The sequence below is a fragment of the Drosophila ananassae genome, chromosome 2L (assembly GCF_017639315.1).
Source record: "Drosophila ananassae strain 14024-0371.13 chromosome 2L, ASM1763931v2, whole genome shotgun sequence".
NCBI lineage: Eukaryota > Metazoa > Arthropoda > Insecta > Diptera > Drosophilidae > Drosophila > Drosophila ananassae.
The window spans coordinates 10,405,968-10,420,849 of NC_057927.1; the positions used below are offsets into that span (position 1 = coordinate 10,405,968).

Genomic DNA, 14,882 nt, shown 5'->3' on the forward strand with positions numbered 1-14,882 from the left:
TACGTTTTCATTAAGAAAAGTTAATTTTTGAAGTCATAGGTTAAATCACTTAAGCCAAGTTATTCGAGAACTTGACTCTTTCCATCTCATGTCTATCCAAATCTGTATTTTCTATTGCCACATGACACATTTCCAGCGACTGCCACAAGTCAGACTAACGATATGTGACATTTCCCCCCACTCTGACGCATAAACACTTGCTAACAAACATAAGGATTATGCAAATGAAGTAAGGGGCCCTTTGAAATTCATAAACATTTAATATTTTATGGAGCATTCATGAACATTTAGGCGGCAGTGCAAGTGTCGAATATATGTATGAGTGTGTGTTTGGCAAAAGCAATTGCCGGTAGTTGTTGCCATTGTTTGTAGCTTTTGCTGCATGTGCTTTTTTGTTGCTTTTCGTTAAACACTCGGGGCAGGTCATATAACTTTATAGATACAGGACCCCAACAGAAGAAAATATACACATTTTTTCGAACATAAAAAAGTTTCAATAATTTGGAATCTTTTGGAATAAATAGAAATAGCCTGAAATAAAATGCATAAATATACGTAGAGGTAGTATTTCTTCGACCTCAAGTGTACACTATGCATATACAACTATGTACAGCAAAGGAACTTACAACTATATGAATATCTAAGTGTTTTGCATGAATTTCATGTGCTCCATTGGTGAAATTTTAGTTGTCATTGTTGCGTGCTGAATAAAAGATGAGGAACTTAAGTGCTTGGAGGAATGGGGTGGAGAAGGACGAAAGGTGGCCCGAAGGAGAACTGGCAGGATTATCGCCGGTGAACTGCACTTGCTAATCACCCAATTCGGTTGCACGATTCAATTGGAATAAAAGCAGCTGGACCGGGCGGATTAAAATAAAACGGGAAAAGGCTGTGGGGCGAGGAGCCAGATGAGAGCGCTACAGCCATTCACGCAATTAACTAACTTGGCCCGAATGGCACTAAAGCTTTTATCTTATTATCCTGGCGAAATACCCAAAGCGCTCAGCGTTGACAAGCCAACACAAACAAATGAAGCTGGCAAGATGGCAAATAGTCAAAGGACCATGATGGTTGCAAAAACAGAAGGCAGCCGAAAATGTCCGCAGGTCCTCTTGCGAAAAAAAATGAAAATAACAAACCGTTTCCACAGCGAGAAAAGCGCATTAGGTCCTTTTCTTGCCTCTCCCTTTCTGGATGTCCCTTTTCTTCCTGCTTTCCTTTTTTTGGTTCCTTTTTTTGCGGTATTCGCTATCTCCCTCTTGTGGCCGCTTTGTTATTTCGATTTTATTCTCTAACGATTTTCCGCCTTTGATTGCGTACCTTTTTCTAGTTTTTACTTTTCACCTTTTCGCCCGTGTGGGGGTTATAAATATGAGCAAACATTTCACAAGATATCCTTAATTAAAGCAATTTCCTTTTGCGAGAAAAAGTAAAGTAGAGGAGGAAGGACGGTTGCGTGTGCACGGCTTGGAATGAAATTTGCAAAAAGGACGGCCAAAGGAAATAAGCTGCCGCCTTGTCCTCGCCATAAAGGTGCGACCGAAAAGCGCTGGGACAATGACCTGTTACGCACACTTACCCACACTGATACAGATACTCACCCACACCCACACCCACACCCACATCCACATCCACATCCACACCCACACCCACACCCATATCAGATTTTACCAAGCAGCCGCATACACTCGGGGCCAAAAGGGTTAAGAGCGAATCTTCGTGTGGCCATTAACATGAAATTTTTAACGGGAGCCGCAGGACGAGCACCAGAGTTGCCAGGATTTTGGCGGGGTCACGTGGCCCGCCATTGTTGTCGCCCTGCTTATAACTCCATCTGCCACTTTTGGCTTGGATGTTGGCGCAGCTTTTATTTTAATACACTAACTAAAAGTATACGGTTTTTGGCGGAAAGAATGGTCATGGGTTTCGAAAATATTTTTTCCATAAAATAAGGCTATAGCTCTAGATAAGTTTTATAACTTAAATATTGTTAAGCTCTTTAAGAAAAACTCAGACATGCCTTCCACTATATAAAGTAATTATATTATGTATTGTTGGGAAAATGCTAGGTCATAGTCAGAGCCGCATAAGCTAAATCCGCCATTGTCTCTGGATCTTGATGCGGTTCCACTTTGTTTTTAAGCAGCAGTCAAAGGAGTAGCGAGATGGTCGAACGCGGGAGAAGAAGGAAGGAAAGAGGCAGCAAGGGGACGTCTGTGAGTTCGTGAGTCCTCTCGCCCCTTTGGGTCGCTTTAATCCGGCGCGTATGTCCTTGCACAACATCCTTTGCATTGTTGGCGCTATAAATACACGACGCTGAAGGGGCGCAACGAGCAGAATGAAAACAACAACGACGCAACAGCCACCCACTACAGTAAGGACAACAACAACGGCTTATCCTTGGCGTCTTCGACGGAGTCGCACAGGATGCGCCGCTTATTTATCGCATTTTTATGTGAAATAAACGATTCGGAATTGGCTACGTAAAACATTAATTTTATTGTGGAGGAAATTGAGATTGCACAACAAAACCACCTTCGCAAAAGAGACTGTTTTTAAAATTAATTTTGTAATTTTTTAACATTAGTCATTTAATTATGAAACTATTCTAGTTATATATTTGTTATATTTTCTAGTTATATATTTGTTCTTGTTATCTACATATATTTAACGCAGTGTTCTGTATCAAATGGATTATCAATAGTGCCAGAAAGAGAAAAACTTCAGTCTCAGTTTTCTCCAAGATCAAAATGGATGGAAAATTTTATTACCTGTGCGGGTTATTAGTGGTTCTCAGCCTCATAGCTGAAACCCTTCAGCAGGACACGACTGCAGCTCCTGCCGGTGATTCAACGCCTGGCGCCGGGGAAACTCCTAAGCCGGAATCCGCCGGTGGAGACAAGACAGGAACTACGGAAGCGGCCAAGCCCGATACCCCCGGCGGTACCAATCCAGCTTCATCATCCGGGTCCAAGTGCAAGCTACATGAAATAATGACCCAAGGCGGTTGCCGTCCGCGGGAGTCCTTTTTAAGCGGTATTATCGAACGATCCTGGAAAGATCAAGGGTTTGATCATTTCAAAGCCAGGTCTGGAAGTGAGCATGGTGGAAAATGCTTAGCTGGTCAAGTGATGACCCCGAATGGATGCAGAAATATGTTGGATATGACGCACGATAATGAGCCTCGGTTTCAAGTGAAGCACAGTAATTTGGCGGGATCTGAAGTGGTGCACTCCCACTTCGGGGCAAAACTGGAAGCGGGGAAACCAGAGCACAATCGTAAAACTAAAGGAAAGAAAAAGTCTAGAAAAATCGGAGGACCTCCCATTCCGGGACACAATCGGCCCCGTCCATATGCCTATATACCAGGGAGACTACTTCGAAGTCAAAGGCAGTGCCGACCATACGAAACCCTGAATAGAGAAGGAAAATGTATTCGGAAAACTGCAGTAAAGACGGGGAAATACGAGCACAGGAATCATTATTATGGATTGCAAAAGAGGCATCGTCATGAGGCTGCTGAAAAAAGTAGAAGACGGAAGAGGCGGTCAATAAATTTGTTTCATTTAGTTAAGTAAAGTAATGGTTCTTAAATATTTTCAATAGTACTTTTCCTTAGCTCCGTTAAACATGGGTTGACGAATCGATTTGCTCGACCGAAATGTTTTTCGAACCAAAAGTAAATCAGTTCACAGTTTCGACTAAAAACAACATGAAACAAAGAGCCAACGTCCTTTGGGAGTTATTTGTAGTTTTTACCTTTATAGGGAAAACCTTACAACAGGACACGACTGTAGCTGCTGCCGCCGGTGACGGAGGTTCCACCCCCGCCGCCGGTGATACATCTAAACCAGAGTCCGCCGGTGGAGACAAACCTGTTACTCCTGCTAATCCAGGGTCCGGAGATGGAAGCCCAACAGCAAGCTCCGGGTCGAAGTGCAAGCCTTCAGAAATATTGACCCAAAGCGGCTGCGTCGATCGGGAGTCCTTTTTGAACCGAGTAGTCGTGCGCTCCTGGAAGGACGAAGGGTTTGATAGAGAGAAATATAATTCTGGAATGATGCAAAGTGCCAAATGCCTGGCTGGCCAAGTGATGACTCCGCATGGGTGCAGAAATATTCTAGATTCGCCGCACGCCGAAGAGGCACGAGCACCGATGCATCACAGCAACTTAATGGGTTCCAAAGTGATTTACTCAGGTATTGGAGCCCACGCGGGTGAAGAGAAATCAGAAAACCACAAAAAAGTTAAGCCGGCCAATGAGAGTGGGGGACCTCGCATTTTAGGAGAAAATCGGCCTCGCCATTACGTATTCTTACCAGGAAGAGCTCTACGCCACAAAAAAAGGTGTCGATCATACGAAGTGAGGGGCATGGAAAACCGATGCATTCGCAGGAGGAAGCCAAGCACCAAAAGAAAACATAATGAAACTCAAGAAGCAAATCGTCATGAGGCTCCCACTAAAGACAGTACAATGCGTAGAAGAAGGTCGATAAACAAGTTTGTTTTATTAGCCTGAATATTAAATCATACTACTAACGAACATACTATAAACATAATTGGAAATTTTATTGATCGCCCATTGAAGATAAGAATGGAGCTTGGCATTCAAGAAGTCTTCGTTGTTTAGTTGATATATTCATTGACATTAACTGGTAACATAAAAGGATATTCAAGCCAATGTCGCAGAACAAATTCTTAGTAACTGAACATACATAACAAGGCACCCTTCATCGCATCTATGCAGTGCTGGACAAATTTAATTCAATTTTATGTAGTGTGGTCTCGGTCGTTTTGTTTTACGGCAGAAACCTTTCTCTAGAATCCCATTGAGAGCAAATTAGTTGCTTGCCTTAAGTCCGAGCTATTGACAAAGGATTAATCAAAATAGATGGACGAGTGTGTATCCTTTAAACGCAGCACTTTGCCCTTGATAGTATTAACTGAAAAGGGATGAAAAGGAATTATGAACCGAATAGCATATTCAAACGGGATTTGCGCCTTTGGGTTGGCTTTTCTTTTCATGGAATATCACACTTTGAAATTGTTTTAAGCAAATGCCAGACACCATGGTAATATGGATGGCTTTGACATGCTAATTAGTTAACCTCGCACCCTTGTGTGTGTATGTGTGAGGATGTTTGTGCTTGAACTTTGGGCCATATTGCGTATACGCCACGTTTGACATATCCCAGGCACGGCAGCCAAGTGGCTGCGGGCAGCGCCCAAAACATGATGAATAGTTTTGCAATAATTACATTACACGGCAGTTTCACGCTCGGTCCGTCCGAAAGAAAGTCACACGTGGCTGCCATTTGGATCGAGTGTGGCTGCCGCTCTCCACAGAGATTAATTTTTAATTAAAATATATTTTAAATTCAAAAAAATATATTTGAATAATATTTCTATATTACACGAATATATTTACTATTTTTCATTAAAAGTTTCTGTTTTCCACAATAAGCTTAAAACTTCAATTACTTATATTTTATATAAGTGAGTGCAGTATAAACAATTTTTAGAAAATTAATTTTAAGTTTTAGAATCTTATAATAAAAAGTAATTTATTTGGTCCCTGTGTGACTATGCTGCCTCGCTAAGGGCTAGGAGAGCATTAATCATGTTCGGAGGTAATTAGCAATTAATAACGTTTTGCAAACTGTAAATTTATCGCCTGCTGTTTCGTCTTAGGAATTTCCCATCATAAATTATGCTTTTCAGCTAATGCAGGGAGTGAAAAATGATCCCTTGGCCATCAAATGTCTCAGTCATCGAATGCGATTTCCGTTTTATTTCACTTGACTCTTGACTCGTTTAAGGATTTGCTGTTGCTTTTGCATTTGCGCTTTTGCAGCTTATTGACTTGTCTGGAATTTAGACACCACTTGCATATGAAATGCATATTTACAAATCAACAGATGGTGTTTCTTTAAGCGTTCAACTCAAATCGATTGATAGCTTAATGGAGGCTTATTGATTGCTTAATTTCTACATGTGCACTGTGTTTAATTCTAGCAATTTGATTTTCATATACTTCGTATTACGAGGCCATATTTGCATTCGTTTAGGGTAAATAAATCCAATAAAAGATAATGCAGGTGATGACAACGATCAAAATAAATGTTATGGTTATGATTTTTTTTATAAAAATAATATTTGAATATTGGAAAGAAAAAGGATGATAAATAGTATTAAACGCATTCCACAAATTTGTGCACCCTGTCTCATTTAAATATACACCAGTTTGGTGGTAATACCTTAAGACACTTAAGTCCAATTCGGGCGGTCAAATAAGGGACATAATTTATGGTTTCGCTTTGAGAGCGGCGCGTGAAATTGACTTCTAATTGCCAGCGAATGAAATGTCACAGCTTTTGGCAGACCAGAGTCTGAAGAGGCTGCGGGGAAAGGCGAGAAGGGTCTGACAGAGGGCTGCAAATCAGCCGAAGCTCATTTCGATACACTTGAGTTGATTTGTTGCGGTCAGGGGAACAGTGGCATTATACATTCCTATTTAAAATTAGACATGGATTTGGAGCTGGTGGCATTGGCAAATCTTGTCATAAATTCCATAGCCCATTCAAATAAATCAGTGCAGTGATTAGTGGCCGGCGCTCTTTTATTTATTAATGCATGTACATATAAAGAGTTTATTTATAGCCAACCGAGCATCGGATCATTCATGTTGCAACATTGCCACTTCCTCTCGCATTTATTGGGCCACTTTGCTGGAATTTATGCGTCATTGCACCTGACGAAAAAATTCGAACATGCAGCACTTGAAATGCTGGAAAAAGCGCAAGTAATATGTGCATATGGTAGAGTAGAGTATATGCAAAAAGCATGTGGCACATGACACTGGCACTCGTTTTATTTACATGCTGCTGCTTGACACGACAAGTGGCAATTACAAAAACTTCGTTGGCTGATCATTTCGTTTCGCTCTGAGTGGCATTAAAAGGTTGCCATTTTCGTTTTCCTCCCATCCAGGGGAAATTTTAGACCCAATTACCGATTTGCTGTCTCTAAACTCCTTGGGAATTCGATTCAATGCAGATGGTTTCCTCCGAATACCAATTGCCTGGTATTCCATATTAATTTCGAACTACATACCTTGGCTTCGATTTCTGCTCACTGGATATACAATAGGCATTTGATTGAAGATTAATGCCTGAAACAGTTGAATATTTTCTGTTCTACTGTTTAAGTGATTTCAATGGCCAGCAGGTGCCGTTCGAATTGGCTCCCCTGGTTTTTATGGCATTACTGATTCAATTGTTTACATGTGTAATTAAGTTACCAGCGCCGCATGAGTAAATGTGTTGATGATGTGTACAAATTTATTTACCATAATATTTGCATGCGATTAAGCCGATTTTTTGTATTCACGCTTATTATTATTATTACCATGGTCGAGATTCATAGGATGTCTGACTTTAAGTCAGGCTACTCGTTAATATTTATGCTACAGCCGTATTGTTGACAGAATTAAAACGGCAAATATGACACTTGAAAAAATAATAAAGCAATCAGTTAAGCGCAGCTTCTGTGCGGACAATTACTATAATTGTTTACTTATTCCAACGAAGCTCCCTTTATATGTGTTTGTTTTTTCGCTCAGTCCGAGTGGCGGTGCAATGAAATTTTATATGCTTATAGTTGTGCTAAGCATTAACTTAAAATATGCACAAATGTTAACAGGCGGGTCGGATGATGTCAATTGCGATAAAAACGGGCTCGTAAACGCTACGTTACGCATACGCCATGTCATGCAGGGGCTCCGACGACGCCATTTTGCCTAGATGTTGTCAAACATGGCCAGACAAGGAGCGCTGGACAGAAGGAACACCTCACTCATTGGCTTAACCAGTGGCTGCGAAGCAGGGTCGGACCAGGAGAGACGGGAATCGTGTGAAACCTCATATCAGTGCTGAGTAGTGGACTACAAAACAAAAAAAACATAATATTTTTATAAAATACTGCAACTGAGAATTTCTAATATTATATTTCCTCAATATTTAAGAGGTTAATATTTTTTTTTAGAAAAAAAAAACTATTTCCCTTAAAGCCAAGCGATCAGCACTATGATTTATCAACACTCTGATGCTTGTTCCATTTTGTAGTTGAATTGCGGGCGTTTAAGAGCGAGGGACAGACCCATCACAGGGACTGGCCTGTTGGTCGCACCGGATTCCGTGCTCCGAACTCTGCGAGCCGGACTCCATGTTCCGTGTGGCTGTGCAGATAATGCTGATGATTTTGATGTTCGTGTCATTGTCGTTCGAAAGCGTTATGCGTGACGAAACGGAAGCTCTTAAAAGGCACAATGAATAAACGCTCAAAATGAGGCCATAAGCCGCCCAAAAAGCAGCTACCGAGGACTGGTGTCTGATTTCTGGCAGGCAGTGTCCTGCGGTTCGCCATGGCACATTAAGAAGAACTCTGGGCCACTCTTTCTGGTTGTAAATTTCCCCTGTTTTATGCGCATTTCGTTACGCTCTGATGCCGAATCCGCCGCTTTCTTGGCCGGAAACTCGGCTCCGGCCAAGGCAATCGCCACGCCCCGAAAATATTTCCGTCGGAAAACAGGCCATGGAATCGGAGACGGAAGCGGGGCGGTTCTGTTCGGTGTGAGGTAGCAGCATTATTTTAATTAGATGCCAGAGAGCTTGCTGGTGGATGATGCGTCAAAAAGATCGAAGGACAGCTGTGCTCCACATTATTTAATTGAATTGGGTCTAAACCTCTGTCATGTAACGCGCTCTTCCGGGAGTCTAATGCATTTTTAATACAGCCAAATGCCAAATTTGCATATAAGCTCTAGAATTAGCATAATTTATAAGCATAATTTACACATCTTTACGGCATACTCTCGTGCAAACATCCAAGCAGGCAATTTGCTCGGCTGCCATTTAAATATCAATAATCCCAAGGCCCACTGACCGCAAAGCCATTCCTCACGCCATTTCTGGCCAGGACTTAGACATATTGTTTGCAGGCCACACAGCCACACCAGGCCGTAAAAAATCACCGACGAAGGCTCGCCTGACGACGGAGTCTATCTGTCAAATACATCAAATCTTTCTTCCCTCCAAGTCCGCCACCGCCTCCGGGTGCGGCGCCCCTCAGAGCAAACATGTCCAACAGAGTAGAGCTAAGCCGGGAATCGGGGTCTGAGCCAAGTCTGAAATGTGTATATCATTTGGATTGATTGCTGGGCCTGTACACGGGCCAGCCAAAACACTCAGAAAAAAACTGAGACGTTAAAGGAATAGTTTCCAAAAATGTAAGAATAGGCTACGCTTCTATAGCTTTCCACTTAGTTTTTTCCTCAGAGTAAATACTCAACTTACCATTTCTAGAAAATTATTTTATAGTTGAGTCCTAATAAGTTCTTTTAGTGCATTCCAGTGCGTAGAAGTTGTGTCTTTGTTTGTTTGAGGCGGTCCCTTAGTCGGCGTTTGTGTGTTTTAGTGCGTGCGTGGCGGATGTGATTTCCGTAAAGGGAAATAAGAGGGAAGGGTAAACCATATGTCCTGCCACCGGTACCGGAAGGTGCACCGCCGACCAGCAGACGCCATACTTTGGGTGGTTGCCATGGCGTCTTGTGTGTCACACTCAGTTTGTCGACACGTGCAGTGGCCAAAATGAGTTATGGCCCCCTTTAAGGAAATGACCAATAGATCACGGTTTAAAGTTGGCCAAAAATTCAGTTGAAGCAGAAGATCATCGCGAGCTGGCGGCAGCAGACCGCAAATAAAAAGCCATAAATAGTCAACTTCAGTCTGAAGTTTTAGCTTAGCGGCAGAACAATACCACACACGATGCAGCGTGCAACACAACACATGACATACCCCCTAATAGTACCCCATGCCACATAAAGCTTGCCGCTCTTGAGGAAACTGGGGATGCAGAAAGATGTCGACGAAGTGCAAAGCGCTTCAAACGATTTTCCGCAAAGTTGACTGCCTCCTGCAGTGGAAGGTGTTTCGAGTGTGCACCGTCACTGGCTGGCTCAAAGTACAGTCAGATAAAATGAACTTGAAAGTAGCAAAACTAGCCATATTTTTTAAGTTAATCCACTATTCTTAGGGCTCTTGCTTACGGATTGTCATAAATTCATTTCGATTAGTTTTGTTGAAAAAGAATACCGAAAATACTTCTTATTTTTTCTGTGCATCAAACACTCTGTGTGTAGCCTGTATCTTTTATGGTGCAAGGAAAGGCGAGAGTGGGTGTGGCAGATGTTTACGGCCACGGCAGTAGCGTTGGCGAGTGAAATAAAATTCTCGCCAAAGGCCTTAAGGTATTCCGCTCCGGCAAAATATGCGAGTGTGCACGGCCGAAGGCAAAGAGACTGGAGTTGCGAAAGGAGTAGAATGCAGTAGGTTGACGGGGAGGAAGAAAATTTCAGGATGGGTTGCCAACTTCACACCCAATGGCGGCAAATTTTTGGCAACAAACTTTTCGGCGAGCTGAAGGAGCAGCCGTAAAAGCTGTAAAACGAACGAGCATAGTAGGAGTTGCAGGAACCACACTAAAATAACATTTTGAAATACAATTTTCCATTTAACAATATATTTTATTTAAAATGTTAATATTTGTGTTATAAATTAGCAATGGAATAAATCGAAATATATCAACAAAAAAAAATTTTGAATAATAAAAGTTGTAAAATAATATTTCCTCCAGTGCACAGTAGACCTGTGGCAGGGAAACATTGGAATGTGAACGCGAATGGAGATGCTGCTTGGGATTTGGTTCTGGGATGTGGATGTGGCAGAAGATGTAGAAGGAGCTGTCGTATAGGAGAAGGTGCGCCGTGCACCCAGAACAGAGAGAGTGGCGAATTTATTGCCCAGGGAAGCGTATCTTGGCGCGACGTCTCCCGAGTCTCCTCCTCGGGGTCTGCAACATGTCGCAAAGTTGTCGAAGCTGGGTATAAAGTTGGAGAGAGGGCACTCCAAGAAGTTCGGCGTCCAAGGAGCGGCAAAAAATTAGGACCAGAATATGTTTTAGTGGCGCTGCTGTGCTGACAGTTGTGTAAAATATACGCTGCCTCATAATTTATATCAGTTTTGTTAACTCAACGTGACTGCGTCGCGGGATCTCGCCGGGATAGGCTGCCAAGTGACTGCCATGGCAGCTGGAAAATGCCCAGGCTTAAGTCGCAGTCTCGGCTCCCGGTTTCTCCCTGGATATTTTCGACGAAGTCAAGAGCAATGGCCGCACGTTCTTGCAATTAGCCAAATGGCCCCCAACATCTGACTTATTGTTTTCCGTGTGTTTCCGACTACCCAATTTTCGGCTAGCCTGAAAACTGGATTTAGCAAATTATAAAGGTCAAGCAAAACATATTTAATGCACGCGAAAAAGTATTTAAAATACAAAAATGAAAAACACTAGCCTAATATACAATTTCCCTATTTTTACTTTTGCAACAAATCCTTTTCGGAGCTGTATTGTTAAAAAGTTTGATGGGTCCTAAATAGAAACTGTGATGGAGGGGAGGCCAACCCGGCGTATGCGTAACGTGAAATTCCCATATTTCCCAGAGAGAGCCGCAAAAGCAAGCTAAAGGCTTGCCCCACAATAATTCAAATCCCAAATTCCAGACATTAGTGGTCTGCAGTGGAGAGCCTTCCCACAGTTTTTGTTTAATTAACTGGCATGCCGAAAGTTGGGTTGGGTTGAAAGTCAACCTCAAAAGCATTGTTAATCCACTTTGAAAACTCTAAATGCTGTAGTCTTTAATTTGTGAAAGTGAGAGAGGATGGTATAAGGATGCCTGACCACACGAACAACCGCAGTCCATAATGACAAAGAAGAGATTTTCTGCTTACCGTTTCTTCATTTCCCTTTGGCCTGATGCACTCGAAAAAAAAACAATGACAACTTAAATAAAATCACATAGATTTAAAGGAAAGCAAAATTAAAAGATATTTTTTATTAATGATTGTAAAGTAAATAAATTTACAAAGTAGCAAGGCTTAATTGATTTGTTTCTTTATGTACGACGCTTAACTTTTTTTTTGCTAATCAAATTACTTTAATTAGCCCGTTGCGGCCATTAAAGCCACCAAATGACGCCGGCTCATGTGTGTCTGTGAACTTGGTGTGGCGCCTGGGATTCCATTCAACTGTCAATCAGGAGCGAAGGAGCGATTCTGATTCGCAGTTCGAATAATGGGAAATTGACAAAATGAAATCAGTCATAAGAATCGAGAGCAATGCAGCAAGGAACAATAACAATAACAGTAAATCTCATTATTCTTCATTTGATTTCACATTCGCAGGCTCTCGAGAGCATCCATCCCATCCATTGGATGAATCTCGCTTTTCACACGCAGTGCACACCAGCTCGTAATGTTGTTTATCCACCCATTGTTATAAATTTCAATTAAATAAAAATCAAATTAAATTATATGACGGCTATCGAGCAGGAGATGACGATGGTGATGGCGAGGATGATAATAATGCTGCTGACGTGCAGCGCGATAGCTTGGCTACTCCATAATTGAAATCTTCAACGTGCTGGTTTTAATGGTCGTCATCATTGCAATTACCGTCTCATACTCGGCACCGATGTTTGAATGGAACTCCATCAAAAATCGCCTGATTTATTGCTTTGTCTTGAAGGACTCGCCGTAATGAGCAGTTCTGGGTTAATTACTTTATAGAGCCAGAGTTCCACACTCTATTCGTTATCGAGTTGCAATCAGGCTAAGAGCCATCATACTGACTCACTTTTTGTGACATGCAATCTTTGTCGTGTTTTCGTTTTGATTTCCACTCTTGCAAAAACCCAATTCGTATTTGATTTGATTGCTGGCAAGCATCCGATCCTTCTGATTTTTTTCCCTTTGAATCTTTTTCATTTTGCGGCAACAATTTAGTGCATTTTACATTGTTTGTAATGTCAGCAATGACAGTCGACGCTCCTGCTGCTGCAGATGCAGCTGCAGTTGTTGTCATTTCATAATTTGACCCAGTCGACAGGGTCGGTTGCCCAGTTTCCAGAAAGACCCTTTCCCCCTTATTCAATTGCTGACAAAGAGCGCAAACAAAGTTGACATTGTGCCAAGTGCAATTAATATTTGATTGCGCGCTAAGCAACTGCGTTTAACCCGAGCCGCCTGCGAGTGGCAGCTAGAACATAAAACTCGACTGATGTTACTGGAAGAATTTCCTTGACAGTTCCTATAACGCTCCACTACACCGAGAGAAAGAAAAACAGAATCTGCAACATAACACTTACAGGAGATAAGTACGCAATTGTTTACACAATTGCTAATGAACTAAAAACAAATAAACTTTTCATTTTACCCTTTTTTTATATTTATAATTATTATTTTTTCTTTACTGATTCAGCTTTAACTCTGTCCGCTTGGATATTTTAACAGAGTGACGGACTTTTTGGCAACAAACTTTTCCATTTAACTATGTCCGGAAATTATCTCGTCGCATTAACGCAAAACGCTGCTCACTCGTAAATCCCATACCATTCCATAACATTCAGCTCTCAGCACACTAAGTCCGCCATCAAAGCATAATGGGAAAGTTTCGCATTTGGCACTGGCCAGCTTCAAAATGAATTAAAAACGATTTTATAGTTGCATCAGCAACACAACGGCTCTGGCAAAGCTCTGGGAAATGTAGATAAACATGAGCACCGAGTGCACTACAATTTCTGGAGTGGGACCCAAAACCAGAGCTATGCTAAACATAAAAAGCCTCGGCCACCACTCGCTTAGTGGATGCGGGTGGTTCTTGGGGGCTCAAAACTGCATGCCATTTGGCAAATGAATTTTCTTGCAAATAAACAATTGTACTGCCTTTGGGATGCTCCATGTCCTTGTCCTTCTCCAAAATGTTATTTTTGGCTGAAAAAGGTCTGTCCAGTCCCAACGAATCAAAAAAGTATACTGGGTTTTTTAAATATATATTAAATGGTTTCATTTGCCTTTTCCTGCATAATCATACCAAAATTCGGTTTAATTTATAAAAAAGGGTTTTTAATTAATTTTTTCTTTGTGTAAATTCTTGTGAAACAATTTCCCCAAAGCTCCTTAAGAATCTAAGCCAAGAGCTGCCGACAAGCTCTGCGCTGATGTATGAAACGTGGAGCATACATGGCGTATGATTTATATATGCATTACTGGGAAACGCATCAGCAATCTGGGCAGTTGCGGGACCCCCTTTCATTTTGCGAGCAGTAAAAGGAAATGCCCGGATCCGAAGGGTCCCATGGGAAGGATACCGGCTTTGATCCGGCATCGTTCAATTAAATAAATGTCAAAAGCAATAAGGAAAACCTTTTGCCAATATGCGTGCGGGCTGCAAAAATGCCCGCTTGATAAACTTTTCTGTTCGAAATGCAAAAGAGTTGGGCATGGGAGGTCGCAAAAATAAACAAAAAAACATTGGGAAAACTAATTAAAGAAATTTAACAGACCCCGCTGGGCTCGTTTAACCAGAAAATACAGTAACTGGACATGGCAGGAAAGTCGACGGTTCAACAAGTTGCCTCTGGGGATGCTCGGGACTGCGGAAAAATATTTTAAATACTAGCCAGCATTCGGTTAAAAAGGGAATGCAACTTTCCGAATTAATTGTAAAATCAACGACAAAGAATGAAGAATTTCAGCATTACCATGGAATAATGACAAAGGCTCCTCAAAGGAGTAAAAAACAGAGAAAATATTTTCGTGGCTGGAAGCGAGAATTTAATTCACAGACGAAAAGGGATCGCCAAAGGATTTGGGATTTCAGTCAAGACTTTTGCCAACGCAGCGGCAGCTTTTGAATCCTCTGGAGTTGCATGTTGCTGCTGTCATGATGCTGTTGCAGTTGTGTTGCTGCTGCAACTTTTGAAACTGCTG

At 41.8% G+C, this 14,882-nt stretch overlaps 2 protein-coding genes and 1 long non-coding RNA gene across 3 annotated transcripts; 2 read left to right on the forward strand and 1 right to left on the reverse strand.

The window, feature by feature from the left end:
* The first annotated feature begins 2,750 nt into the window (after positions 1–2,750).
* Positions 2,751–3,639, forward strand: LOC6500919. The gene is made up of 2 exons (XM_014911310.2): positions 2,751–3,528; positions 3,620–3,639. The coding sequence occupies exons 1-2, from the start codon at positions 2,751–2,753 to the stop codon at positions 3,637–3,639; spliced, it is 798 nt and encodes a 265-aa protein (XP_014766796.2).
* Positions 3,640–3,661: 22 nt separating this feature from the next.
* Positions 3,662–4,554, forward strand: LOC26514342. The gene has a single exon (XM_014911787.3). It carries the CDS (start codon positions 3,662–3,664, stop codon positions 4,517–4,519), a length of 858 nt encoding a protein of 285 aa, XP_014767273.1. The 3' UTR covers positions 4,520–4,554.
* An 845-nt stretch (positions 4,555–5,399) lies between these two features.
* LOC123257830 lies at positions 5,400–7,703 on the reverse strand. Its single transcript, XR_006507899.1, has 2 exons — positions 7,114–7,703; positions 5,400–7,033 (listed from the first exon to the last, which is right to left on the reverse strand). It is a non-coding gene; the product is annotated as an uncharacterized LOC123257830 (long non-coding RNA).
* Positions 7,704–14,882: the final 7,179 nt, after the last annotated feature.

Coding starts and splice junctions, on each gene's coding strand:
- LOC6500919 (XM_014911310.2), top strand. CDS start 2,751: ATGGATGGAAAATTTTATTACCTGTGCGGGTTATTAGTGGTTCTCAGC. Junction 3,529..3,619: donor TCATGAGGCTGCTGAAAAAA/GTAGAAGACGGA, acceptor ACTTTTCCTTAG/CTCCGTTAAACATGGGTTGA.
- LOC26514342 (XM_014911787.3), top strand. CDS start 3,662: ATGTTTTTCGAACCAAAAGTAAATCAGTTCACAGTTTCGACTAAAAAC.